General features: G+C 39.9%; 2 protein-coding genes across 2 annotated transcripts in view; one reads left to right on the forward strand and one right to left on the reverse strand.

The window, feature by feature from the left end:
* The window catches only part of TG (thyroglobulin), a 145,637-nt gene that overhangs the window by 36,221 nt on the left and 83,488 nt on the right, over window positions 1-25,928 (reverse strand). The gene's annotated exons all lie outside the window — the stretch shown is intronic.
* On the forward strand, window positions 1,539-24,465 carry SLA (Src like adaptor). Its single transcript, XM_005516899.3, has 8 exons — window positions 1,539-1,706; window positions 6,926-7,019; window positions 12,925-13,024; window positions 16,423-16,509; window positions 17,833-17,936; window positions 19,492-19,623; window positions 21,569-21,701; window positions 22,614-24,465. Exons 2-8 carry the CDS (start codon window positions 6,959-6,961, stop codon window positions 22,831-22,833), a joined length of 837 nt encoding a protein of 278 aa, XP_005516956.1. The 5' UTR covers window positions 1,539-1,706; window positions 6,926-6,958; the 3' UTR covers window positions 22,834-24,465.

A 25,928-nucleotide genomic window follows, 5' to 3' on the forward strand; every position in this document is an offset into this window, starting at 1 on the left:
AACAAGGTATTAGCTAAATGCACCAAAAAGGTAAATCAGCTCTCGTCATTGCACAAGAGCAGACAGCCATCAGCAACAGGCAGAAATGACATGGAAATGGAGAATTCTGTCTACTGCCCTCCGCTACAAACTCATCTGTTCCTCTACGAGCACCATACAAACAGTGCCTGAGATTTACTGTGTTCCCAGCAGATCACATTCTATCAAGTAAGTCCAGCTTCTCCTTAAGTGTGACCAATCTCTCCTGCTCAGTCTGAGACCTGTCCCATTCCCAAGTGCACCTTAGGATGTAACCTTACTTCTTGTAAGGGCACAGAGTCCGTCAGAGACAGCCTCGGGCAGAGGGTGGTGAGAAGGATCAGGAAAAGGCTCTGCCTCTGCCTACTCCCACATGCACACATCCCCCAATCCATGATATTTTAGTAATTCCAGAGACAATGTTCATCAGTTCAGTGAGTGCCATTAATGGACATGCATGTCATATCCTTGGATTTGAAGAAAGCAAGAAGGTCCTAAACAATCAAAATATAACTGACCAGGGTAACCATGGAGCTGTGCTACAGACTGATTAGCTTATCAATTTCCCTAGTGCTTTCCTGTCCCTTTAAACTGAGGATTGCTGGTACGGCCCATCAAAGAGAAAGAATATTCTCCTGAAATTACCAAATTACCAATTTTTGGCACAGCTTTGGAGATTTGATCACTGTTTCCTGGTTTCAATAACAGTTACACAACAGCTCCCACATAAGCACCTACTTGCAGCTACTCTGGTGTGAAGCAGGAAATCTGCTTGGGCTCGTCGGGTTATTTTTTCTTTGGGTTTGTCAAGGGTTTTTTATATTTTCCTATTCTATGTTAGGGATATGAGTTTTTCAGATCCCATCTTGATTATTAATGCAAAGGGCAAACCTTAACAAATCCCTTTGACTTCTATATTCATACCCACAGTACAATATTCTTCAGGGCCTTTATTCAGGTTATTTAACAGGCCAGTATCTTGGTTTCTCCATCTCAGACACTGAGATGAGGAAGGTCCTGAGGCTTCTGCACTTTTTACAACTAATATGAAAATGGGCTTCACAGACTGACTTTCAGTCCATATTTCTTCATTGCTGATCTTAAGCTTCATTTGCAGACAGAGGTACTTTGGGGTACAGAGTGAACCATAAAGCAAAGCATTCCTATTCAGACTCAATAAGAGAGAAATAAATGTTTTGTGCCTCTTCCTGTCTGTCAGGAAAAAAATAGCAAAACTGCATAAAAGAAAACAGTTGAGGAATGAGCATTACTGGATAAATAAATTCAGAAGAAGAAGAAAAAAAAATAAACCCTTTTTGTGTAAGTAATGTAAAACTGTGTTACTCCTCTCATTTTTTATATCTGCTGAAACCAGCCCTGATGCAATACATTGAAAACCTCCCTGTTTTTCTCAGCCCATAGATAAAATGTGCCTTCAGTAGTGACTTGCAACAGGAACCTCATCTGTTGCAAACACTTTGAGCCTTCCTTATTTCTCAGAGAGGAAGTATGTGGCCTGTTTGGCAAATGCTGCTCTACATGACAGCGTGAACTTCACAACACACTCATTCGACCGGCTGCTCCTCGACTTGATCAGCTAAACCTTGCTGGCAGCATGAGAGCAGTACTATGACTACGGCTTTTTTCAGAAATACTGCAACCTGGAATGCCATGCCTAGCATTTAAAGGTAACCACTCTGCTGTGATATATTTTACATTATCTGTGTACAAGACCAAATGTTTCAATTTTATTTATGTACAAGGGTGTTCTGTTTCATTAACAATGGCAGTATTCAGACCGTGGATTTCAAGTACCACCAAAGGCAGAAAAAGAAGAGCCTGCCTTGATCCTTTTTATAAGGAGTGGTACTAAAGACAGATAGGACAAGGAGTATTTCTACTGAAACCTAAGAGTAAGATAGATGCTTAGGACCTAATGCTGAAGTAAACTGCACTTCACTATAGCCAAAAAATGATTAGTGGGCTTTTTAATCTAAGTGTTAGAAGTGTGCATAGTGTGATATTTCTGTGCTGTTTCATGTTTGCATGTGTCTATGAATTACTTTGATGAGAGTATTATGTTATTCTTTCTAAGTGCAAAGGTGCACAAACTGCCTCAAAGCTGAAAGGATGTTCATTTTGATTAATGACAAATTAAGGGAAATTCACACAAAAAAAATTACAGTTTCTGAAATCTAAGTAATTTTGCTTTTTCTTTCCCCACATGAAAAAAAACAGGATGCCAGTGCTTTCATTTTCAAGCTAAATGATATTCAGACATTACCTGTTAACTTTATTGAGAATTAAATTATAAAACATTGGCAATATAGATGTGAATATCAGGAAACAAAAATAAAATAGGGTATAGCATCTCAGGAATGATAAATGTTCTAATTTTACTAGTCTACAGTATTCCTTGTAGGAGGGCTTTATTCATGTGCTTATATTGCATTTTTATTCCTCTTAATACTTTAATTTCTTTATATTAACTAATTCTCAATCATATTAAATATAACTTTGAAAAAGTTATCACGAAGTAGCAGAATTTCTCTCATGTTCCATGCTATTTAACTGCTGCAGAAGCATGTTTTCTCAGAGAACAAATTCTGCAAGAGGAAGTTATTACTTTATGGATGTGCTGCATACAGGAACAGAAGGGGAAAATTTTACCACAGGTTTTGAGGTCACACAGAGTAGGTCACTGGGATTCCAGTCTTGACAGGTGAAGAATTAATATCTACTGAGAGTTCTGATAAATAGGACATAAAGCAGGTCTGGGACTGTGGATGTTTCCTCATGTTCCTTTTGGCAGCAAAGATCCCTAAACACTACTAGCTGTGTGTGCAAACAGCCACGTTACCACCTCTCCTTGGACACCATGTGCACAAGTGGAGAGGGGAGAGGAGGAAGGACCAATGCTTGGAACACCGCAAATGTGATCTTAACAGTTAAAACCAAATTTTCATGCAAGCCTGGGGAGGTGGCTGGTGAGCAGGAGAGCTGCAGGTAGATTTTGGTTCCCAGCAGCTCCTCGGAGCTGAGCAGCAGCTGCACTCCACGCAGGGTTTGGGGTAGATAAGACACAGTGAGTTTAGAGTCTATCACTTCTCTTTACTTCTTCTTACATTATCCAAGGGGAATTGTTTTCTTTGGATCTGGCATAATTATCTGCTTCTGTGATAGAAAGATGGCACTTCTACTTGAATCCTGAACTCTGTCATCAAGTTCAGATATAAGGAGCAAAGTTTTTACAATGAGGGGGGTGAGACACAGGTTGCCCAGAGAGGTGTTAAACGCCTCTTCCTTGTAAGCATTCAAAGCCAAGTTGGACAGGGCTCTGAGCAACCTGATTTAATTGCAAATGTCCTCGCTTATGGAGGGAGGGTTGGACTAGGTGGCCTTTAAATGTGCCTTCCAACCCAAATTATTCTATGATTCAATAAGGTCAAGTGAGATGCACTGTCCTGAGCAAATTTGCTATTTCAGATTATAATCTATAAAACTGTTACTGTTATTCTATTGATATCAATGAAAATAATTAATTCATGAGATCTTTAAAGCTTCCAGTAAGTCTAATTTTGTCTCAAAATTTCAGAAAATCACACAAGAATTTATCATGCAGCGATGGAATGGATTTGTATTGTGCTGACAATAACACAAGCACAAGCTACTTAAGCCATCATGTTCCATCACTCAAGAGTAAAGCACACCATTGTATTAGAAATACGACTAATTTGTACGTTCTTACTCTAGAAACAGTGATATGCCATTGCCAGCAAACAAGTAGAAACCATTTTTGCCTGCCCTATTTCAAACAAAATGTCCATGTCCCATTTTCAACATCTGAAGGTGTGTCACACCTCAGAATATTCACTCCATCACCTTTGACTGGACTATAGGAACCTTTACTCTGCCCATGTGCATAAGGACAAGTGACTTTAGTAGCAAAATGTAGTCTGATGTCTTATTTTCCTTTTCACCACTTTGGTTAAGTGAATTAACAGCAAGGGTCAGAGCTTTTCATTTTTTTATTTTTACTGAGCACTTCTGTTATGAATCTGGAGAGCATCTTGAACTCTCTGTCCCTTTCATGAATTTTTGCTACCAATGGTAATGAAAGAGCACGGAAAATGCAATGAGAAACAGCAAATTGCCACGCTAACAACGGCAAAGCCCAAGACGTCACCGCTCTTCACTGCACTGAAGGTACTTTATAAACTTTGCACTTTCCACAAGTCAGATTCTTCCACAAGGAGCTGCACATTATGCCCTGGTGACTTCAGTGGTCCTTTGACAATAATGGTGCCTGGTATGGCAGAAGGGAACCAGGCTGTGCTCTGCAAAAATACAAAGTAGGAACTTGCCTTTTTTCCAGTGTTTCATTCCTCTGGACTTGACTGTGGTTTAATTGCAAATGTTGTATAAGCAGCATTTCATACACTTCACATATTTCTAAAGCAGCATTTAGAGTTTAGATCCTTAAACACCATCTAGAAAAATATAAGTGCCTTGGTGTAATGTTCTGTGCTTTTAGAAAGATTGAAAGCCTGCAGTAAAATTTTCAGAAGTCTTTCCACCATGCACAAATACTACATATCACTTTCCAAAGAGACCAAGCCACACCTGAAATTAGGAGTAGAAAAAAGGCCACTGTTGCACAAGCCTGACACTTGAAGGATGACTTGCTTTTCCAGCCCTCAAATAACAAAACCCCACATAAAGTGGTACTTAGAGGTAGGACTCTTCATTTTATTTTTTTTTCCAGATTTTTGGGACGCAAAATTCAAATAATTCTCATCTAAATATCAATTGCATGTGTCAAAATTATAGATGGACTTAAGATGTTTATGCTGTCATTCTTGCCTTCTATCTGGAACTGCACAACATTTTTGGAACCTGCAGCTTAGATTCTATATGCTGAGGAAGACTTGAGCTTCCCTTTTAAATTACTGCAAAAATGTATCCACCAGAGCACAGAGCTCAGCAGAGGTTATCAGTCCAAGTATTTATCTCACTCTCCTGGCTGACATTTTCAGCCCTGTTGAGCTCTCTATTGCCATGCCCAGGAAATTTTTCTGGCTAATTTGAAGATGAGCCATGAACATCTATAATATCTGTAGCCAAAATACTGGCTGCAATATGACTACTCCTACGGGTTTACCTCTTGTTCTTTATGGAATAAAAGTAAGGAAATTGTTCAACAAATTAAAATTGGGTCTTGCATAAAACTACTCCTAATTAGATCAGAAAATTATGATCTTGAAAGTAGACATTGCCTGACAAAGTGAATTCTGGTTTCAGGTTTAGAAATTTAGGTACATTTACATGGAGAAAGATTTTTTGTTTGTTTTCTATCAAGAGACCTTTTTTTAAAAAATGTGAATACCCAAGTAGCTTATTTAAATTTAAGGGTGCTGTTTAATTCAGCTTCTAGACTTCTCCTATCAGGCAACACATTTTTGTTCTTGTGAAAGTCGGTTTCAGATGCTTGTCAGGAAGACATTGGCACAGCTGTACCCTCCAGATGTGCCACAAGCCAGTTCTGAGTGCATAAAGTGAAGGGGTAATGTGTCATTTGGCCAGTGAAATAGAGAATTCTAGCAAAGAGCCTTTGGAAACAACACTAAGAAGCTTGGAAAGCAGATGAGGTGGAGTCAAACTGTGCACTACCATCTGTTCTAGCACATAGCTCCGTGCATTTGATAAGGGACAAATTTTCCTTCCTTTGAATGGCATTTTATTCTGTAGGATGTCTTCCTAAAATGTCTGTAAGCCGTTAAAAATGTATGGTATTAATCAACATACTGAAATTCTGCCAAACTTATTCCAAAAGACAATTAGCAGTAAAGTCTTGCTGATGTTAGCAGTTCTGTTTTTCAAGTTGGACATCCCTCTACCTGACCCTCATCAGGCTCTAGCCTGTGTAAGTGAAGAGCAGCACACCAAAATTAGTAATCTTTGAAATATTTAAGCTAGAAAAGGCCACAAGATGCAGAATGCTCACACAATGCTGATAGAGATGTTGTTATCATTTTCACAGGGCAACAGACAGAAATATATTTTAAAAAAATAATTACCCATCAGCTGGTGGCGTTATTTTGCATTAATGTAAAGTTTTAAAATAGATACAGCTTTTTGTCTTCTGCCTCTGAAGATATACCATAGCATGATACACCTTCCACATTCAAAATATTTATCTCTCTGTCCTCTGCCAGAGAGAATTAGGATGGCTGCAGCAAAGCTATGAGAAGGAACTGTTCCTCTCACGGTATTTAGTTCCACAATTGTCTGATGTTGCTTCTTGTACATCCATCAAAACTTTTTAAGACAGGTATCTGAAGAATTCGTACCGGTGGCTTTATGCAGGAGGACTGATTTAAGATCAATCATTTTTTTATGCAGGTGTTTCTTAAAAAACAATTGCCCACATTTGCTGAGGGTACAATGGCATCAGAAAAAAGCCCAAACCTACCAAGCTGTGTTCTTTGTGTTCAGTAGTAAACCAACATAATATACACACAGCGCTGAAAAGCAGGGACACCAGTCTGATTAGATCCTTTGTAGCCTCAGAACCCCAAATGCTGAAAAATCATTTTGTATATGAAATGCCCATATCGGCACAGCTCTGCTGTTACTTCCTATTGTGCTGAGGTACTGGTCATGGAAACTTTTACTACATCATGTTCTTCTGAGCAACTTCCCTAGCTGTGGTTTTCTGCTATTCCCCTGATAAAAGCACAGAAGTGGTGAGAGTTTAGCAAGTATGTAAAACTCTTGCATGAATTTGACACCAGAGCTCTCAAAAGCAAAACTGTACGTTTGGAGACGCCCAAACTAGGTCATTTCTCATCTGTTGGCACAGCAGGTGTTACTGTGATGTTACATTTCAATGTCTGCTTTGATTTAGTTCCGAAGAACTTGGACAGAATTAGCAAGCACAATGGGAAATGCTGTGAAAACTCCAAGAGCATCTGAGGAAACAAACATGCCGAGCCAAACGGGTGAGCACTCATTTCGTTCCTTTCAAGAGAAAAAGATGTTGACGATATATGATAGACTCAGCCATGTGTCTTCCTTCACCCACCTGACAAGAGCAGGCAAGTTCATGGCTGCTGTGGGAGAAGGAGGGCATCCACCAGACAGAGCTTATATTTAGCTACGTTTCAGCTCGTTTTCCAAGAAGAACTTTCATTAAAAACCCCAAATGTTAAACGTATTATTTGCTGGTGCTCCTTGAAAGACGTTCCTTCCAAATCAGAAAGCACTGAAACACTCGTTCAGAAACCGGGAAAGCTGTATTTTGACATAATTGCGTGTGATATTTTATACAAATTTATTCTTGAAATTTGGAGCTCTTTCATTTAAGGTTAAAAGTTTTAACGATGTATTGCATTGAACCTCATGTCCATCTACTGTCAGATAATTGCAATAAGAGTAGCACACAGCCAACCTGCCACCAGATTTATCCATTTATCCATTAAAGCTATAGAGGAATACAAGTTTCACAGGGCAAGCTGCCAAAGAATACAACACATCTGCCCTCTGCGTCCACACGTGAATAAATCAGGTTGCAAATCCCTCCCTGCCTCCTCTGTAGGCTGGTAGAGGTCATGAATTTGAGGGGGAAAGAAAGAGGGATTTGGTGATAAGCTACTGCAAACTGTGAGTGGGTGGGTGGAGAGCCAGTAGAGCCTCAGCCCTCATGGTCACTAATACAGGCAGCTGTGCAGGAGCTGCAATAAATCACTCCCCAAAGGTGAAGAGGAGAAAGCATTTTTGGGTTTTTTCCTTTGGGTTTGGGGTGGGGTTTCTTTAGTAGTTTTGTTTTTAATTTTGGAGTTTTTCTATGAAAGATTTTCCGGTTGGGCCACTAATTATTATAAAGATAGGGAATCAGCCTGCTTTCATTTTTGCTGCAAGGAAACCCAGCCCTGTTCTTAGTATGGCTAGGAACTCACTGAGATGGGCAGCCTTGCAGCCCTAGGTCCTAACATAGCAGAGACCAAAAACTACTCAGCATATTGCTTATTTTTTTTGGTTTTGTGAAGAAGAGTGCTTTATGCTGATATTCCCAACAACTGCTAACACAAATACCACATTTAAACACCAAAACAAAGTCATGCACTCACTCAAAGCAGGACCTTGCTGATGAGCAGGCCATGGCTGTGAGCAAGTTTGTACTGGTCCTACACATGCTAAAAGTCATGATTTAGCAGGGCTAAAAACAAATGCAACCTTTTCTGTGATGGAAATAGAATACACCCCTAAAATATATCTCTGCAATAGCACAGCAGTTACAAGGAGAAAGTATCTATCTAGGAATTCAGGACTCAATCTTTCTGAACTTTCCTACACACCTAGCACATCTAGAAGGGGGTGTTGTTAGCCCTACCTGACCTCCTGCTACCACCTGAGGAGAGAAAAATCTCCTGTAGTTGCAGTGGCACCTGCCAAGGCTGTAGGGATATTTCAGACACTCTCACAGCTGAAATTGCACTAGATACCCATGTTTAATCATCCAAAGGCAGGGGGGTTGTCACAGAAACGATCAGTGATGGAACACCTTTCCTATGAGAAAAGGTTGAGAGAGCTGGGCTTATTCAGCCTGGAGAAGAGAAGGCTCCAGGGAGACCTTATTGCAGTTCTCAGTACTTAAAGAGGGCTTGCAAGAAAGATGGGGATGGAGTTTTTAGTAGGGCTTGTTGTGATACAACAAAGGATAATGGTTTTAAGCTAAGATAGGGTAGAGTTAGACTAGATATAAGGGAGAATTTTTTTTATAATGGGTGTGGTGCAACACTAAACCAGGTTGCCCAGAGAGGTGGTAGATTCCCCATCTCTAGGAGCTTTCAAGGTCAGCGTGGCTGGGGCTCTGAGCAACTCAATCCAGTTTAAGATGTCCCCACTCATTTCAGAGGGTTGGACTAAATGACCTCTAAAGGTCCCTTCCAACTCAAAGTATTGTATGATTCTAGGATTTATCAGCCTGAATAGCTCCTTGGATCCATCTATCCCTGGGTCAGACCAGCATCTTTCATAATGGCTTAGATGTTGCTAATGAAAGTTACAAACACCAGTGCTGTCATCCAAATCCAATGAAAAAAGACTTCTAAAAATTAACCTGGTACTAAAGTGTGTGTTGGGGTTCATCCAGTGAGTTTGTATCTATTTGCCTTCTGAGCAGATCAAACTCCAAATCACATCACAAAACAGAAGATTTCCAGCAGGCCAGTAACAGACTTGATTTAACTGAGGTGGAGGATCCAATCCATGGACTTTCAGCAGTTGAAATAGTTATTAGGAGAAGTAGGTTTGACACTGGCTCATTTCGGTGAGACTGAATAAAATGAAGGACTGAAACAGAAGGGCAAGAATGAAAGGAAAGAGTTTCCAACAAAAAGGGGAAAGAAAATAGATAACTGCATTTTTCAGACTTGATCTGCTGTGTTCGTCAGGCCCCTATAAGCCCCTTGTGCTGCCTGAAATTTGCACTGAAAACAAAACCTTGTGCTTTCCTCACCAGCAGCGTGCCAGTCTTGGCCCTGAGAAAGGGAACAGTGCATGAGCTGCATTTCCCAAGGAGGCATTTGGACCCTGAAGATAACTGCACCCCATCTGCCCACACACTGTACAGGCATTCCTGGCACAGTGCAGGGACTGACAAGAGAGTAAGCAAAGCAGCAAGGGGTCATCGAGGGTTGTGAGCCCCTGTGTGTCCTCTTTTGGGACCATGAATAAAGGATTAATCCTTTTGGGCTGCACCTGCACAAGTCTCAGTTCCCAAGCTGGCTGGTTTAGATCTATCTTGGGTACCAAAGTGTGACTCTGCAGCCACACCTTGTGGTGCTGCACAGTCTCCCAGACACACATGAGTGCCCTCCTTCACCCTCTCTGGTGCATCCCATGCCACAAATCAATATTCTGCTGGCCAGTAAAGCTGGATGATGCATGGAGCTGAACTCCAAACAGTTCATTCCCACTCCAGACATGGACCATGCCAGTGCACAGCACAGCAGATTTTTGAGGGCAATGAGCTGGATCTGGATGCTCTGCCTATGCTCTTCCCACTCTAATAATGCTTCATAGTCCATTCCCAATGAATAAGTCGAAGTATGCAATATTCAGTTTCACACTGCAAGACATGCGGGTGTGAAGGCATCTAAAATTAGCACGTATTTCACATTCATTTCCTACTCCTAAAAACCACCCAGAATTAACACCTGATGCAGTGGAAATGGTTGTGCTTCGATCTTTCCACTCTAACTTTTGAGTTGTTCCATTTCAGATGTGACCTACACTTGCACTGTGGAGGAGAGTTTGTGTTAGATAAACTCAGGCAAATCTTTTTTCTTTTACATTTTGAAAGACCTCGTCAGATCAAATCTATTAGATCACTGTGCAATTTACGTGTGGAGAAAGTGCATAATTTGTTTAGTTCCTGTTTCCAGGCTTTTGTGTTTGTAAGGAGCTGGTATGATTCTGTGAAAAGTTGTGCAGTGTGGTGGGGTATTTTGCATGACCAAAAAACCCAGGTTTGACTTAAATACCAATCAAAATAAAGTGAAGAATGAGGGGGTTCATTCCTCTCCTTACACTTTAATATAACTGAATGTAGTTTAAGAGGTAACATTTGCATGGATGTGGAAGATAACCCTCTGATATATTCCTTTCTTTACAGAACTGCAAATTAACATGCAGAATTGAAACGAAAATTAATATAAATATGGAAGTGTAAGCAAGGTAACACAGGTCTTGCTAGAGTAGGCAAAAAGTCAGCTACCCCACAGTGCATAACGGAATGCAAATGACCAATGCACAAGGAAGGAGAGCAGAAAAGCACTTGTTTTTCACTCTTTCACTATAGAAACAGAATATTTAAAAATAAACACCCTAATTTTTTAAAAAGTCATCTCTAAAATCATTTTCCTTAAGCTAAAAATAATTATATTCAATGTAGCATTACATGATGTTTTATAACCTGCAATGAGAAATTAAGTGATGGCATTTTATCCCCACTTTGCTATTTTTAAAACGCACCTTCTGGGCTGTATTTCTTCTAGTAGTTCTAGGTAAAGCTTTTGTTTTCTCAAAAAAGACTCAGTGCCAATGCTTAGGTGTTACTAGCCTTAGGTACTAAGTAGCTTCACAGACAGGAAGGTGCCACTAGATTTTCCACAGAGAACAAGGAAACCATCAAAGGTTTAGCACAGAATTTCTTCACTAGGGCAGAACTAAGTGTATAATAAATTATTTTAGACTAATCACAGTGGTTGGCTGTACTGGACTAATTCTGTTTAATTCAGTGACACTAATCAACTAAGAAAATCATGGCAATACCAATTCTAAACACACTCTCAAAATAATTATAGAATGATTTAAGTTGGAAGGGATCTTAAAGATCATCCAATACCATTCTCACTGCCATGGGCAGGGATGCCATCCATTAGATCAAGTTTCTCAGACCCATCTAACCTGGCCTTGAACACTTCCAGGGATGGGGCAACCACAGCTTCTGTGGGTAACCTGTTGTGTTTCTTTTCTTCATGTTTTCTTCAGCCTTTTACCATTATCTCTGTGACTTGTTTCTAAGGCCCCAAGACACATAGCTAAAAACACAGAACATTCATTCAGGGTGCTGCACCTAGGTTTCCCTCAAAAGCTGTCTTCCTTAAAGGGAAGCTGGCAACAAATCTATACTAAATGAGAAAATACAGAAGTGATACAGAAGTGTTTCTATATCTCTATCTAATTTCTTTATTTCCTACCCTGAATTCACACCCATTTTTGCGCATGTTGGGCTGCACAGAGTGTGTGCAGTGTGGAGATCAAACAACCTCTGCAAATGTAGTGCTAGATGGTGTTCCTAAGGAGCAGGGTGCTGATCCTGGTGGAGGCAGAGGGAAGCTCTGTCTCCTGTGAGATCGTGGAGGGTACTGAGATGTGCAGAGGGGAGGAATGCTTCCAGGAGAAATGCAGGCAGTGTATGGCACGATCCCTTTTACCAAAACTTGTAACAAAGAGCTCAAAATACCCAGCATGACACATTTCTGAATCTCCCAGCTGTCAGCATTTACTGGGCACCAGAGATTCCAGCAGGATGAGAAGCATTTCATGTTTGATAGTCCCAGTCTTGTGTAAAGTGCTCCATCCTTCAGAAACCCAGGAGACTCAGCATGCCCTACACAGGGTGCAAGTCCCAGATTCATCCCAGCTGATGTAAAAGGTCTTCTCATCTCTTTTCTGACCCTATACATTGCAAATTGCTGTTGTGAAATGGTTTCAACTTAAACACCCCTGTGCCTGTTCGGAGCTCTTGTACAGTCTCTGTGCAATGGTGAGACAAAGAGCAGTGGCTGATCACAAGCTCTTTTAGAAAGTGATGGAAATGGACAATAATGGCCATGCTCTCATTGACCTTGATCTAAACTAATGTCATACAATTATCAGTGCTGTAAAATTATGAAAAAATTCAACATGCATCTTCCTCTTCTTAAATAAAATGCTACACAATGTAGCTGAAGGCATTTAGAGACAGTGGCATTAACCAAACTGGGTTATTTCCTAATACTATATATGATTACTAATTATTTTAGTTTCAAACTGAATATGTCCTTTAAATATGGTAATTGCTAGAAAAAGTGGTCTAAATTTAGTTTCTTACAATTAACCACATGACTTTATTCTAGTGACTTTATTCTATGACTTAATTTCTAGTATCTTCACAATCTTCTTATAAATCTATAGCTACTTCTTTAGCTCCTTATGTTTATTAAGTGACATTTCAGAGATTTTTTTTCTTCCCCACTTGGCCTACTACATAAAATCTATCACACTTAAGGAAAAAATACATTTTTGTCTCAGAGCCCTACCTTTGTTTTAAGTGACCTTTTCTTTCTCCTTTAACAGGTCAGGAGAGTGACTTCCTTGCTGTTCTCTATGACTATCCTTCAGCAGACATAAGCCAACCTATATTTCACGTAGGAGAAAAACTACGTGTGCTATCAGAGTAAGTTGATCAATTTATTTTTAAATTAGGTTTTATTACAACTGAAGCAAAGCTCTATTTTATGCACCTGGCCCAAACTGGATGCAGTTCAGCAAAATGAACAGAGTTCAGAATTTTCAAGGAAGGATGCTTAGCCAGAGTGTAAATTTCCATGTATTTTAAGGATTTGGGATTACAGATTGTCCTTTGATTCATAGATTTCTCTTAGGTTTCTCAAGATGGATCCAGACTCTATTCTAAAATAAGATTCAGAACAACTCTGCTTTGAAAAATGATTATGAGAAAGTGTTCCCCAAATGTAATGGAAAACAGAGTAAGAGCCAAAATAGTTTGAGCCACATAGAAAAATAATTCTGAATTTCTTCATGTCAAGTGTGTCTGTCATTTTCTCTCTCACCCTTTGTAATCTAACAACTCCATTATTATTAAGTCTTAGAATTTCATACCTATTTAAGGCAAACATAAAAAAATTAAATAAAAAGTTGGGGGGAGTATTTATTTTTTCTATTTTTTAATCAATTCTGCATTTTCTTAGTGAGGAAAAAAAAAGATTTCTCAGCCAGTTCAGCAGCCCCAGAAGTAAGCAGGCTAAAGAGCACTAGTTCAGACTGACCTTGAGGATAGTGCAGTATTGCTAGACACAAGAAAGAGCACACATCCAGAAAAATGGAAAGTCCTGATGTTCTTCTAGGCACAGCTTGTACCAGCACATCTTCTAGAAGTTACTCTGCCCCACAGCCACTATTTGCACTGCTCAAAATGAAGTAAAAGATTTCATTTTTGTAGCTGGTCGAGCAGATGGATTCAACGGGAGACCAGATTCATTAATAGCAGAGGAATCCTTGGAGGACTTCTAAAATAATTTTTAAAAATTCTCCACCAGATAGACAAATGGCTGGAGGAGAGTACTCAAGAGAAGCATCACAGATGACTGATGAATTCCCAGACTCTTCTCCAGGCCACCATGACCTGCAGTGGCCTTTGTCAGTCACAAGACACAGGCCTTCATGGACCTTTGGTCTGACCCAGAATGGCTGCACTTATGTTCTGCTGACAATGTTTTTTCTGCCTCCCTGGAACTAAGGGTCCCCTGACTCAGACAATACCACTAGATAAATTTTCTGATGATGGAGAGCTCCTCTAAACCAGGGGGATTCCTCTCTGCTAGCTCCTAGCAGTATAAACCCTGCTGCAGTTTGCAGAACATACATGACATGCTACAACAAGTGCTTTAGCTTGGAAATTCCAGCTTAAAGTCTCACTCTCAGATTCCATCAGCTACAGGCCCTCATATCAGTGGGAATTACATGTGTGTAATGCCTATGCCCATATCAATGGGAATTACATGTGTGTAATGCCTATGCCCATATCAATGGGAATTACATGTGTGTAATGCCTATGCCCATATCAATGGGAATTACATGTGTGTAATGCCTATGCCCATACCAATGGGAATTACATGTGTGACATATTGTATGTACACGTGTGCTCCAAAGTACAATCTACTGCAGGAACAACTTCTAAAAGAATAGGCTTTGGCAGCAGAAGTTTTTGACATGTTTGTCTGTTGTGCAGTCATCAAGGGCTTCTCCTGATGGATAAATTAGATCCAAGGCAAGCCTTGATGGGAATTTTTCTCTTCTTATTTTGAATCATGAGCTTGTTCACAGAAGACAAGACAGTCCAATGCTCTATGCAAACCACAGTGTCCTGATGAAGGACCTGTCCTCCCCTGCTGGGGTATGTGCCAATGTCAGTAGGAATTGCTTACCTGCAGCCTTTTCTGCTCATAAGCTGTAATTCTTTTTCCAAAATCATTCAAAGAAGTAAAATACAGTAAAAAGGAAGAGTAGCATTGCATGACAGAGCACAAGTGATGAGGAGTCACCACGGAGGAGTCAGCATGTACTGATTTTACAACATCAGCTTTTCAGCCTTCTGCCAAAGTAGTGATGTGTAGTGGCAATCAGGCCCACCAACCCTGCCAGGAGCAGGACATATGGAACCTCCATAGGAAATGCAACTCCTCACAGATATTTGTGACTACTCTAGGTTGGCAGAACTATATAAGCACCACTGGCACAGTTCCTCACTCTCCACACCGGGCAGGCACCCTTCATTACCAGATGAACCACATTTGGATGGCAATAGTCAAACCAAATGTCCTCCAAGATTCACCCCAATCTACATAATTTCTGTAGCTCATGCCCCAGGAGAGATGTACTGCTTTGGGATTTTTATACATCATAGGGATTTTTCAGTGTCAGTAATATTAAAGTTTGGAGGGAGAGAGATGACGAATCTCTCAGTTTTGTTTTTGTTTTTTTCTTATTGCAATTTTTGGTTCTGTCTAGGAGAGTTCTGGGGAGGGGGGAAAGGACCAAAATACCCTAAAATTCTTATAGATAAATGCATTTCATCTGGAAAACCAAACCCAAAACTTTTTGGGGCCCTGAAATTTCCAGCAGTAGATATCTCCCTTCTTCCCTCAGCACAGACAATCTGGACCATAGTCCCAGCAGCTATAACTCATGACATTTAACCTAAGTGATTTCAACACAGCTGTTCTGACACACACTGAGACTCTGATCTGCAGCCTAGACATTGTTTTGGGAGCATTTATATGAACATCCACAAAAACAGCATTCAAACACAAGGCAGAGTTATTTGGATTCAAACTGTTAAAGTGAAGGTGCAGAGAACCCATCAGTCATCAGCATCCTTGTAGTACAACTAAAGCTCTGCAGCATCCCTGTGAAAATTCTTGGTACCCTGTATTTCTGAAGGGATTCAAGAGTCAAAGCCACAATCCAGGCATCACAGCAATAACTTAAGATATATTGGGGAAAATGCATATGCCTGCAGCTTCAGTTATAAGGTCTATTTTATTTGAGTCTGGTCTGCAACTCATGGAAGACAAGGAAAAGAGCAAACCACAAACCAGGTTCTGTTGGACTGACAGCCTGTTCCCAAGCAGACAGGCTCCATTTCCCAGGAACCTCTGCCCTGGTGTTACAGGGCTGTCCAGACACAACACACTCAGCTGTAAACTGAATATCTTGGACACCAGTACAAGCCTAGCTGTGGGAAGGCAGAGCACAGCATGGTTTAACCACTGAGAATTTATCCTTCCTCTTTCAACTACAGAAAAATATTTTATTACTCACATAATTTAAATGGAACAAATTCAGCTTATTTCTGTGTCCAAATTTAATTCTCAAGTAGGTTTAGAAATGGAACTACTCTAAATGAAACCAAACGAGGTTCCTTTCTGAATACATAGTTTCAGGAGCACACACAGAAGGTTTCAGGCTAATCTGTCTATCTTCACTAACTTCCAAATGATGAGAAGCTCTGAAAACACATCCAAAAATATCCCTTTTCTTGCTTTCACACAGTGAAGGAGGCTGGTGGAGAGTCCATTCCCTTACAACAGGCCGAGAAAACTATATTCCAGGAAAATATGTAGCAAAGGTTTATCATGGGTAAGTAAATGCATTTCCATCACCTTTCAACACCACATTTTTACATATTCTCCTCTGATTATTCAGAGTCACAGTCCAAATAATGCCACTAGTGACTTGACAGACAGAAATTTTATTTATTGACAGTCTAAAATATATCTTTTGAAAACTGAGAACCTCAAATCCACATATAAATTTAGACTAAGTGAAAAGGAAAATCCTTCTTTTAAAAGCTGTAAAGAGCCAAAACTACCTCAAATTGCATATAAGATATTTAATATATATCTGTTGCATGGACTGATCTCTAACTTAACGAAATTGATGATGTGGGTCTATTGAAAACGGATTTTTAATATTTACATAGAGTAAAATTTTAGCTAGGTTTGCTCATGGAAAATAGGCCAAAAAGAAAAAATAGAAATGCTAATAAGTCATTCAAGAATGTAAACTTTCTCACTGAAAGAACTAAGGAAATTTCAGACATTTCTTGTTGCCATAGAAACCACTCAGGAAAAACAAAAAAGCATTAAACAACTCACTTAAAAATTTTCTGGCAAACGTTTTAATACCTGTTTAATTTTAAGGATATGAACTGTGAATGTCACTGTGAACTATGCAAGTGCTTAAATTTTAACATGTTTTTACATCCTCCTGAAACAGTGATGCTGTCCCAAAGGCAGGGAACAGATGTGGGGTAATGGAAGCTACTGTCTGAAACATCAATGACAACAGACAGGATCAAATACATGAGAACAACTTTAAAACAGAATTCCAGTAACTCTAGAACAGCTGAGCAAGCCCAGATGCCTGGTGAGACACTTGCTGTGGCAAAACATGGCAGTGCACCAAGTGATGGTGAAAATCTGTAGGACTAATTCCACTTTTCCTTATCCACAAAGCCCATTAACTTAAATGGTTGGACTGTTCCCCAGAAGAAGCAAAATAATTGTAATGTATTTGGGGCTTATTTATGATACAGTTTGGGGTTAACAAAAGTGGTTTAAATGAAAAAGAGATATTTAACTAATGCCTCAGATGTGATTAATATACCACGTGAATCTGTCCCCAGCAATACAGATCAAAGCAGCTCAAAAAGTTTTGTTTTCCCTAGTAAGTCCAAACCTTTTCTTAACCTCACAAAGGTTAATGGAACTCAAAACCAACAAAAATTTCTCCACAAACTGGGGAAATATGCCTGAACATGGTTGAGAGAATAACTATAGAAAGCCACTGTGTAATTTTTACAGTCACTTTTCCTGGCTATTGCAGCACTTTCACAGCCACATGCTGCTCATTGTTTCACTGGTGTCCAAATTTCAGAATTTGTTTTTTCCTGCTTCACAGCTGGTTATTTGAAGGCTTGGGAAGAGAAAAAGCAGAGGAACTTCTACAGTTACCCAACACCAAGGTCGGTTCCTTCATGATCAGAGAGAGTGAAACTAGGAAAGGTGAGGCCATAAAGACTTTTTCCCTCTTGATCTCAGTCATTAACAGTTTTACAGTTCTTTAATTCACTCCCTGTCCTGCTTCACATGGATCAGTCCACAAGCAGAAAAGGTGCATAATGGGAAGGCATCCAGTGCAGTGTGCCAGCCTTTACCAGTCACCTACTGGAAACAGGGTTATTGATGGCCATGGAAAGTTCCACGGGCATCAGCACAAACAAGACACAGTTGTTTAAACACTATTATTTACTTTGGTTGCATGCAAACCTTATGAGGCAGTGGGACTTTGAATGAAGGAAAAGTCACAGCTTTGCCTTGGTCCACAAAAGATTGATTCAAGAACTTGTAAAATGCACACCAAGTAGTGGGGGTGGTGGATAAGTGTGCTAATTATATAAACAAGGGATATCTTCTACTTATTTTTAAAAATGACTGGCATTTGATTTTATTTTCTTTATTTTGCTACATGGGAATTATACTGTATCAACTTTATACTTTTATTTTCTTCAATGGGGACATAGAAACAGGATCATAGAATGTTCTGGGTTGGAAGAAACCTCCAGGGATCACTGAGTCCAACCCCTGGCCCTGCACAGGACCACTCCAAGAATCTCACCATATGCCTGACAGCATTGTCCAAACATTTCTTGAGCTCTGTCAGGCTTGGTGCTGTGACCACTGCCCTGGAGAGCCTGTTCAGTGCTCAGCCACCCTCTGGGTGAAGAACCTTTTCCTAATATCCAACCTAAACCTTCCCTGACACAACTTCAGGCCATTTCCTTGGGTCCTGCCACTGGTCACCAGAGACAAGAGACCAGTGCCTGCTCCTCTGCTGCCCCTCATGAGGAAACTGAACACAGCCATAAGGTCTCCCCTCAGTCTTCTCCAGGCTGAACAAATTTCCCATGTCAACATGCTATCTTCCTTTTCTCAAGCACCAGAACACATTCTAACATCATGTTACTACAGATAAAAGGGAGTAATGCATCATCTATTCGGACCTCTTGCATACCACAGGCCAATTACTTACTAAATATCTATAATAAATTCAACAAATTTAGGATTGGCATTCAGTCCTTGGAAATAAATGCTGCAGAACAGTTCTTCACAAAGAAACAGAAAATTCCAAGTGGCCATCTCCTGCCATGACTGCATTATCAGGTCTCAGCTAAGACATTACTCGAAGCTGCCTAAATCAGAATACCAGACTGTGAAGCTGATCTCCCTATTCAGTGGAAGGCAAACAACTTCTGTAAAGGCCTATTTCTTTTACAGCATTTCAAAAGATCCCATGCAAGCAATAATAAAGGAAAGGCACACCAGAAATTTAAATTTAACCAAAATCTTGAGTCATGTTGTATCCTTTATAATATTTGTATATATATATATATAAAGTATAAGTACTATATAAGATGGCCACTCAGGTTTTTTCAGATATTTCTGAGATGTTTTGAGTAATGGCATCACTTACAGATCTTAGAGATACTCTATTCTGCTACAGATACCCAACCAGAGCTGCAGCCCTTCTTTGGTGTAATTGTTCCTTCTCTGTCTCCAGGGTTATATTCCTTGTCAGTGAGGCACAGGCAAGTGAAACATTACAGGATCTTCCGCCTCCCCAATAACTGGTATTACATCTCCCCACGGCAAACCTTCCAGTGCCTCGAAGACCTTGTCAATCACTACTCAGGTAAAAATAAGTGCAGAAAAACATATTTTTTTTCTATCAAATAATAAATAAACTATCTATCAAAGTAAAATTATCTATCAAACGTCCAGAACAAAAAGTTTTGCCTATGTCCAAGACTTGAATATACTGCACAGAACAGGCAATGGAAAAAGTTTTGGTTTATATATTTTACTTTATTTTTCATCCTAAATAAAAATATGCTGCCCTTAACAGTGTAACTGAAATCAGTACATGAACTCAGCTAAATAAGGCCAGATAGGTTCTCTCTGTATCAATGTTTTGTATGATATTGTGTAGGGTATTTTATGGCCACGACAATAACACTGCTTGAGCCCAGACACCAGGGTCTAGCGGTTCCATAGAGAACTTCCAAATTCAGTTTTGGTGGTCAGCACAGGCCAGGGATGCCCAGCCCCTCTCAGAGCACAACTAAAGTCAAAGTGTGACCTTACAAAAGCGTTCAGCTGTACAGAAGCCACGTACACATAGTTGTGGGCTCCAGAGACAGATTGCAGCTCCTGCCTGACTCTGTTTGCCAACATGGAGATCTCTGCCATTCATTTATTTGCCTTTTAGGCAGGCAGATAGCTTCAGAGCATGAAACACCAGGCTCTCTATTCACATTTCTTTAAAGAATCACTACAGCACACAACCTTATCTGTAGTAGAAAATTTTCAGAAATGTTGGAAACTTCTTCCCTATCACTTTAGAAGAAGTATATGAAAGGAATTTATCAGCAGTACTCATATCAAGAGGCTCAAGCTGTTAGCTCAACTGCAGTCAGCTGTCACTGTTACTGATATCACTCCAGTGGATGACACCTTTTCCAATGACAGTTTCCAGATTGATGGCAATTTAACCTGTGTCAGAAAGGTAACTTGACTAGTGACACGATTAAGTGGGTGCACTTGCCATGCATCATAGTGAGAACATTTGAAAATGAGGAAGGAAATTGCAAAAAACCTAATTGCCTAAAAGTTACAAGAGAACAACAGGTTCTGTATTTTAACAAGCAATAGGTAGTCTGTGATTTTAAAAGTGTGAAGTTACCATAACTAAGTATTTCACAGGTAAAATAAAACGTGATGGCCACTGAAAAACTGAGGAGGAAAGTCATTCACATTCAAAACAAGCAAATGAAATTTTCAAGTCCAATGATATAAAGAGAAGAGTAAGCATTTGGACAGGAGATATATATGTATTTACATGTTAGCTAGTTGACACCTTTCCCCACTTCGAAAGAAGAAAAGAATTGAAGCCTAAAATCTGGGCTGGGGCAGAACCCAAAACTTGTAATGATTAACATTTTAACTTGAGTTATAAGTGTAAGAGGAGACAGATTATGGTCTACTCCTTCCCTCACCACAAGAAGATAAAGAATTTCACTCTGAAATAAGACTCAGAGTCTGAGAACACTAGCATTTAGCCATGATGTTCTCTACTTGGGCACAAAAATATCTGTGATGTTCCTAGTGGAGCAAGAAGCGTGTAGAGCACAGAAACATTGATGAAGTTAACATTTGAACCTCAATTCACTCCACAGTCAGGTTCCACAGAAGAATAGGTATGCACACAATCCAATCTGATCTTTTTTACACTCTGTTTGCATGGCTGAGACAGTAGGAAGCAAAGCAGAACTCACCGAGGGCTCAGAAAAATTTGGTTTAAGTTTCTGCTCTGTCACAAAATTCCTTCTAGTCTCTGAGCAAGTCATTTGTCTTATTGTGTCTCAGTTCCTCACTTGTATTTTATGAATTATACCCAATGAAAAATTAAAATGCAAAGGTATGAGGAAAGGGAAAAATTAAGCTGGTGTTACTGTGTCCTTGCAGACAGCACACAATTTTTGACTGCTATTGCTGAGTCCAAAATTGTTTATTTGAGCATGCACCAGGGAAAGAAAACAGTAAGCAAAGATTAACTGTGTATTCATTTTCCTGTTCAGAAGTTGCTGATGGTCTCTGCTGTGTCCTTACAACACCTTGTCTCACCCAGTGCACTAACAACAACACTGTGACGAATCCAGTTCCTCCTGTGGTGATGCGGAATAAAAATTTCAGCTGGAGAAACATTCACAGGTACCACATTCAGCACAGGCTGCCAGAAACAACAGGGGTGTTTCCCAGCCATGCACATACTTGTGCTTGCAACACAGTAGACATAGCTATTTATCTCCTTCTCCTGAAAGCAGTTTTAAAGCTTGGACAATCTGACATCAAGCTAGCCCATGAAAACTAAATGCCCAGCTCACTAACTGATAATCTAGGTTTAATTTTGAAAGAAAGTGTAGCTAGCATTCAATCCTTTCCACCACCCAGCTATCAGTGGGCTCAGTCCCTTTGGGTCTTCTGAGTCCTTTCAGCAAGGGGCAGGAGTAAGGGCAGGGTCACAAAGGCCAGTGACACCCACCAGTGCTGGTCCATCCCCACGGATGTGCAGTGGCTCACAGGTGAGCTCCCCTTTTTCACACACCCAGGAAGCAGCACAGGTGCAATGGACGCGTTGTCCAAGAATAAACCTTTCCTGTTGTGCTCTCCCAACACACAGCCCAATTAATGAGATTTCTAATATCACCACTGCCACAAGAGAAAGTAGGTCAGGTTTCAGAAGCTGGGGAAACAACCACCCTCAGAAACAAAAGCACCTTTTTACTTTTGAAGGGTAAATTTCCCTTCAATACTCTTCCTTCACAAAACATTCATGTGCTTATGAAGGCAAGAAAATTTTCTGCAGTATTGAGGTCATTTTTCCTACAGATTAAGAAGAGAATATAGATGATACTTCCTTTTCAAGTGCCAAAAAATATTTTGATATTACTGTTGTACTCTTTTTTTGAGAAATGCTAAGTGACAGAAATGCTCAGTGATTTATGAGGCAAAAATGTTTTTATACAACAAAAATAACTTTATTAGGCTTAAAAACTGTTCATATTATCCCAAGAGGCTCAGTCCAAGTAGCTGAAATGGTAACAAAACTTTGTTATTTTAAAGGCTGGAGGTGACTGAAGATACCAAAAGCACCCTGGCAGCAATGGATGATTCTTGCCTCAGCTATGGCCTGAGGGAAAGCATCGCTTCCTACCTCTCCCTAACTGAGGATGACAACACTTCTTTTGCAAGTGCCAGGAAGAAGAAATCCCAGTCTCTCATATACACAGGGAGCAAACGTAAGAGTGCTCTTCACTTGCCACCTACATACTATGACGACTAAATATAAGACAAACAGGAAAAAGCCACAAACTGACGAGTTAGAAGAGAAACCAGAGCATGCTGTGGTCCTGCTGTCCTTCAACAGCTGGGAAATACAATCAGCTAAGCTGCTGACCAAGTGTCAGCAGTGCTTCTGCATTTCTTCTTCTGAATGTTAACCAGAGATCCTCCCAAGGATATTTCAGCCATGGTATATGCTGGGAATGTCCCCAGCACACCAGAAGTGGTTCACAAGCTGGACAAACTGAGACAGACTCTAAGTCAAAAGCCAAGTGGTGCAGGTGACCCCTCAGCAGGGGCGATGCCCAGCATTGTACAGAGGTGTACAGGGAAGAACTAACTGCAGCTCAAGAACTTTAATTTAAGTCTTACTCTGGTATTCTCCACAAGACTGAAAGCCTTCTTTACAGAACCTATCTACACTGAAAAAAGGAGCATTTTTCTTCTCAAGATAGACTTATCCATTGTCATCAAGAATGGGTCAGAAAGACATCAAAAACTGCAGGAAAGTATCTAACATCTGGCATCAAAGAAATGATTATAGTGACTCCATACTTATCTTTTAGGAGAAAAAATTAAAATCACTGACTTTACAAGTGTCATTTAATTAACTTGCTGGATATGTCCTGCAGTGCCATAAAATAGTCACAAAATTAGAGAACAGGCTTAATTCACAGAGAAAAGGAGTTTCTGCTTATACCTGAGATGGGAGCTAGGGCATATCCAAACATGTAACTCGACTACTCATAGTAAAGCAGATAAACAGAGAAAAAAGAGGAGTTTAATTGAAAAGATGTGATGATATTGTGCCTAACTACAAAGGTTGGCTTGCAAAGGTGTGACCTTTTAAGTGTACATGGAGATATTTTAACTTTGACTTCTGAAGTCAGCCACATATTTATGTATAATATTTATATTAACAGCAGCTTTTAAAATAATTAAACTAAGGGAAAAAATCAGTAACTGTGGATGTTAGAGATTTTTCCTAATTTCTTGTCTGACTAGAGTTATGTCAAAAAGTAATTACACTTTCCTTCAAACCACTTAAGGATTAGAGGATTTTTCTGAAATTTCATTTATTTTTTACAGGTATGTACCCTTTTTTAAGTTCTAAAAGACAAGTAGCATTTTCCTTTGAGTGATCCAAAGGTCACTCTTGTCTGAATGTGTAAAATGCTGCAACCTATGCTCTCAAGGTGAGATAGTTTCAATCCCATATTCTTCTGTACCTTTTTGCACTGACTTGAATAATGAAAATTTGGAGAAATAGAGAATTTGAGAGGTTATATAAATATATATATATAATCTCTAAACACCTCTTAGAACAAATTATGTGTTATTTAGATCTTGTATCAGGCCATTTGCACTAGCAAGAAAGGTTCAGAGATCAAAATATTTCACAGCCTGTTTAAGCATATTTCAGTACTTAAAGAATGAATGTAATTTGGCTGGTAAACATTGAATTCCAAAAAGCAAAACACACTCAGGAACTCTAGGCACTTGTATAATCTGATTACTATTACTGATAATCAATACATTATGGTGACTGCATTTTATCCATGAAATGTATATGGGGAGCATTTCAGATTTCTAAGTCATGACTTGTATTTATTCATTAAAATAATATTCAGTAGTTACTTTGTGTTGCTTTTAGAAAATGGAAAATGTGGTGTGCAACTAGTACCAGCACCCAGCCTTTCAATGCTGGCCAGAAGGTATTTTGGATGGAAGGTGACAAAAGAATCCCAGAGCCCACAGGATTGGCAGCACTTGGGCACTCTCAGTGAGAAGGGGATATGATGTTCTGACATTGACAAGTTCAACAATCACAGACCAGTTCAGGGTGCAAAGAACCCCCAGTCATCCTCTGAACCAACCCCTCCCTGTTCCACCAGGGCCACCTTGAGCCATTTGCCCAGGACCAGGTCTAGAGGTCTTTGGGATACCTCCAGGGATGGAGACTCCACAGCCTCCCTGGGTGACCTGTGCAGACACTCTGTCATCCTCACAGCAATGACATGATAAAGTGACAAAAACCAATTAAATGTGCCATAGGGATGGCCGGATTTCACAGATGGTTATGGGAAAATTCTGTGAGGTCTTGCTACTTTTACAATTAACTGGAAGACTTTATTGGGCACCTTTTGGGAAACATGAGCTTGAAGGAGAAATGACACTCCCCAGGGGATTTTATACAAATCCTACATTACCTATGATATGGTATCAGAAGTACAAAATTTGGGTAGGGATGTTCCAAAACAGCTATAATGAAAAAAAGTAACTAAGAGAGGTGGTTGCTTTGTTTGAGAGGGAATGAGACTGGTAAAGGGAGGGGAAAAGGAGATGGGAAAAGAAGGAAGAAAGGGGATCTAAAGAGTAGCTGGTTACCAGGATCAGGGATATTTAGGGTCCATGCTAGAGAGCCTTGCACCTGACTGCAGTAGAAGAGCAATAAACCTTCTCTTTCCACTATTGTCTGATCTGCCTCCATGGCCAGGAGGGACCTGATGTCCTCCCTTGCACTGGGCGGAAAAGGCTGGAAGCTGCCCTTGACACCCACCAGGAATGCCAGGAGAGGACACCTAACACAGCTGTCCTCTGCAGCCCCTGCAATCCACACCATTGATCCAGCCATCCACATCAAAATTGCACTGGTAAATTAACTGAGCGATCAAAATAGGAAGTCAAATGCCAGGCTAATGCTCTTAAACCATTTAAAATAAGACCATAATCACTGACACCACTTATTTCTAATCATACCACTGAAAAGTAAAATAATTTCTAAGAAGTCCTCATGAGAGCTTTGCACTGATTTTGTACAATCTGATTTCAGATTTGTTCCAAACAAAAACTATTACAAGGCAGACACAGGAAACTCAAAAGCATTTTGATATTTCAGGTGCACATTTTCTAGTAAAGAAAGTTTCATGCACCACTGCTCTCTGCATGCTCAGGAACAATGTGGTTTTATCATTCATAACAAACACAGAAACCAGGAGCACAAAGCTGACTTTTGCAGAAGAGCTCTATTGCTTCATTGAGGGATTTTCCCTTAGGAAAGGTACATCTGGTATATAATCTCAGTTTCATGATTCT

Source organism: Pseudopodoces humilis, chromosome 1 (genome assembly GCF_049639895.1).
Source record: "Pseudopodoces humilis isolate 2021_Gansu_Grassland_sample_001 chromosome 1, ASM4963989v1, whole genome shotgun sequence".
Lineage (NCBI taxonomy): Eukaryota > Metazoa > Chordata > Aves > Passeriformes > Paridae > Pseudopodoces > Pseudopodoces humilis.

Bases quoted from the DNA above. Each gene is read 5' to 3' on its own strand.
- SLA (XM_005516899.3), top strand. From the start codon at position 6,959: ATGGGAAATGCTGTGAAAACTCCAAGAGCATCTGAGGAAACAAACATG. The intron at 16,510-17,832 runs GTAAGTAAATGC...CCTGCTTCACAG, and splicing joins GTAGCAAAGGTTTATCATGG to CTGGTTATTTGAAGGCTTGG. The intron at 21,702-22,613 runs GTACCACATTCA...GTTATTTTAAAG, and splicing joins AGCTGGAGAAACATTCACAG to GCTGGAGGTGACTGAAGATA.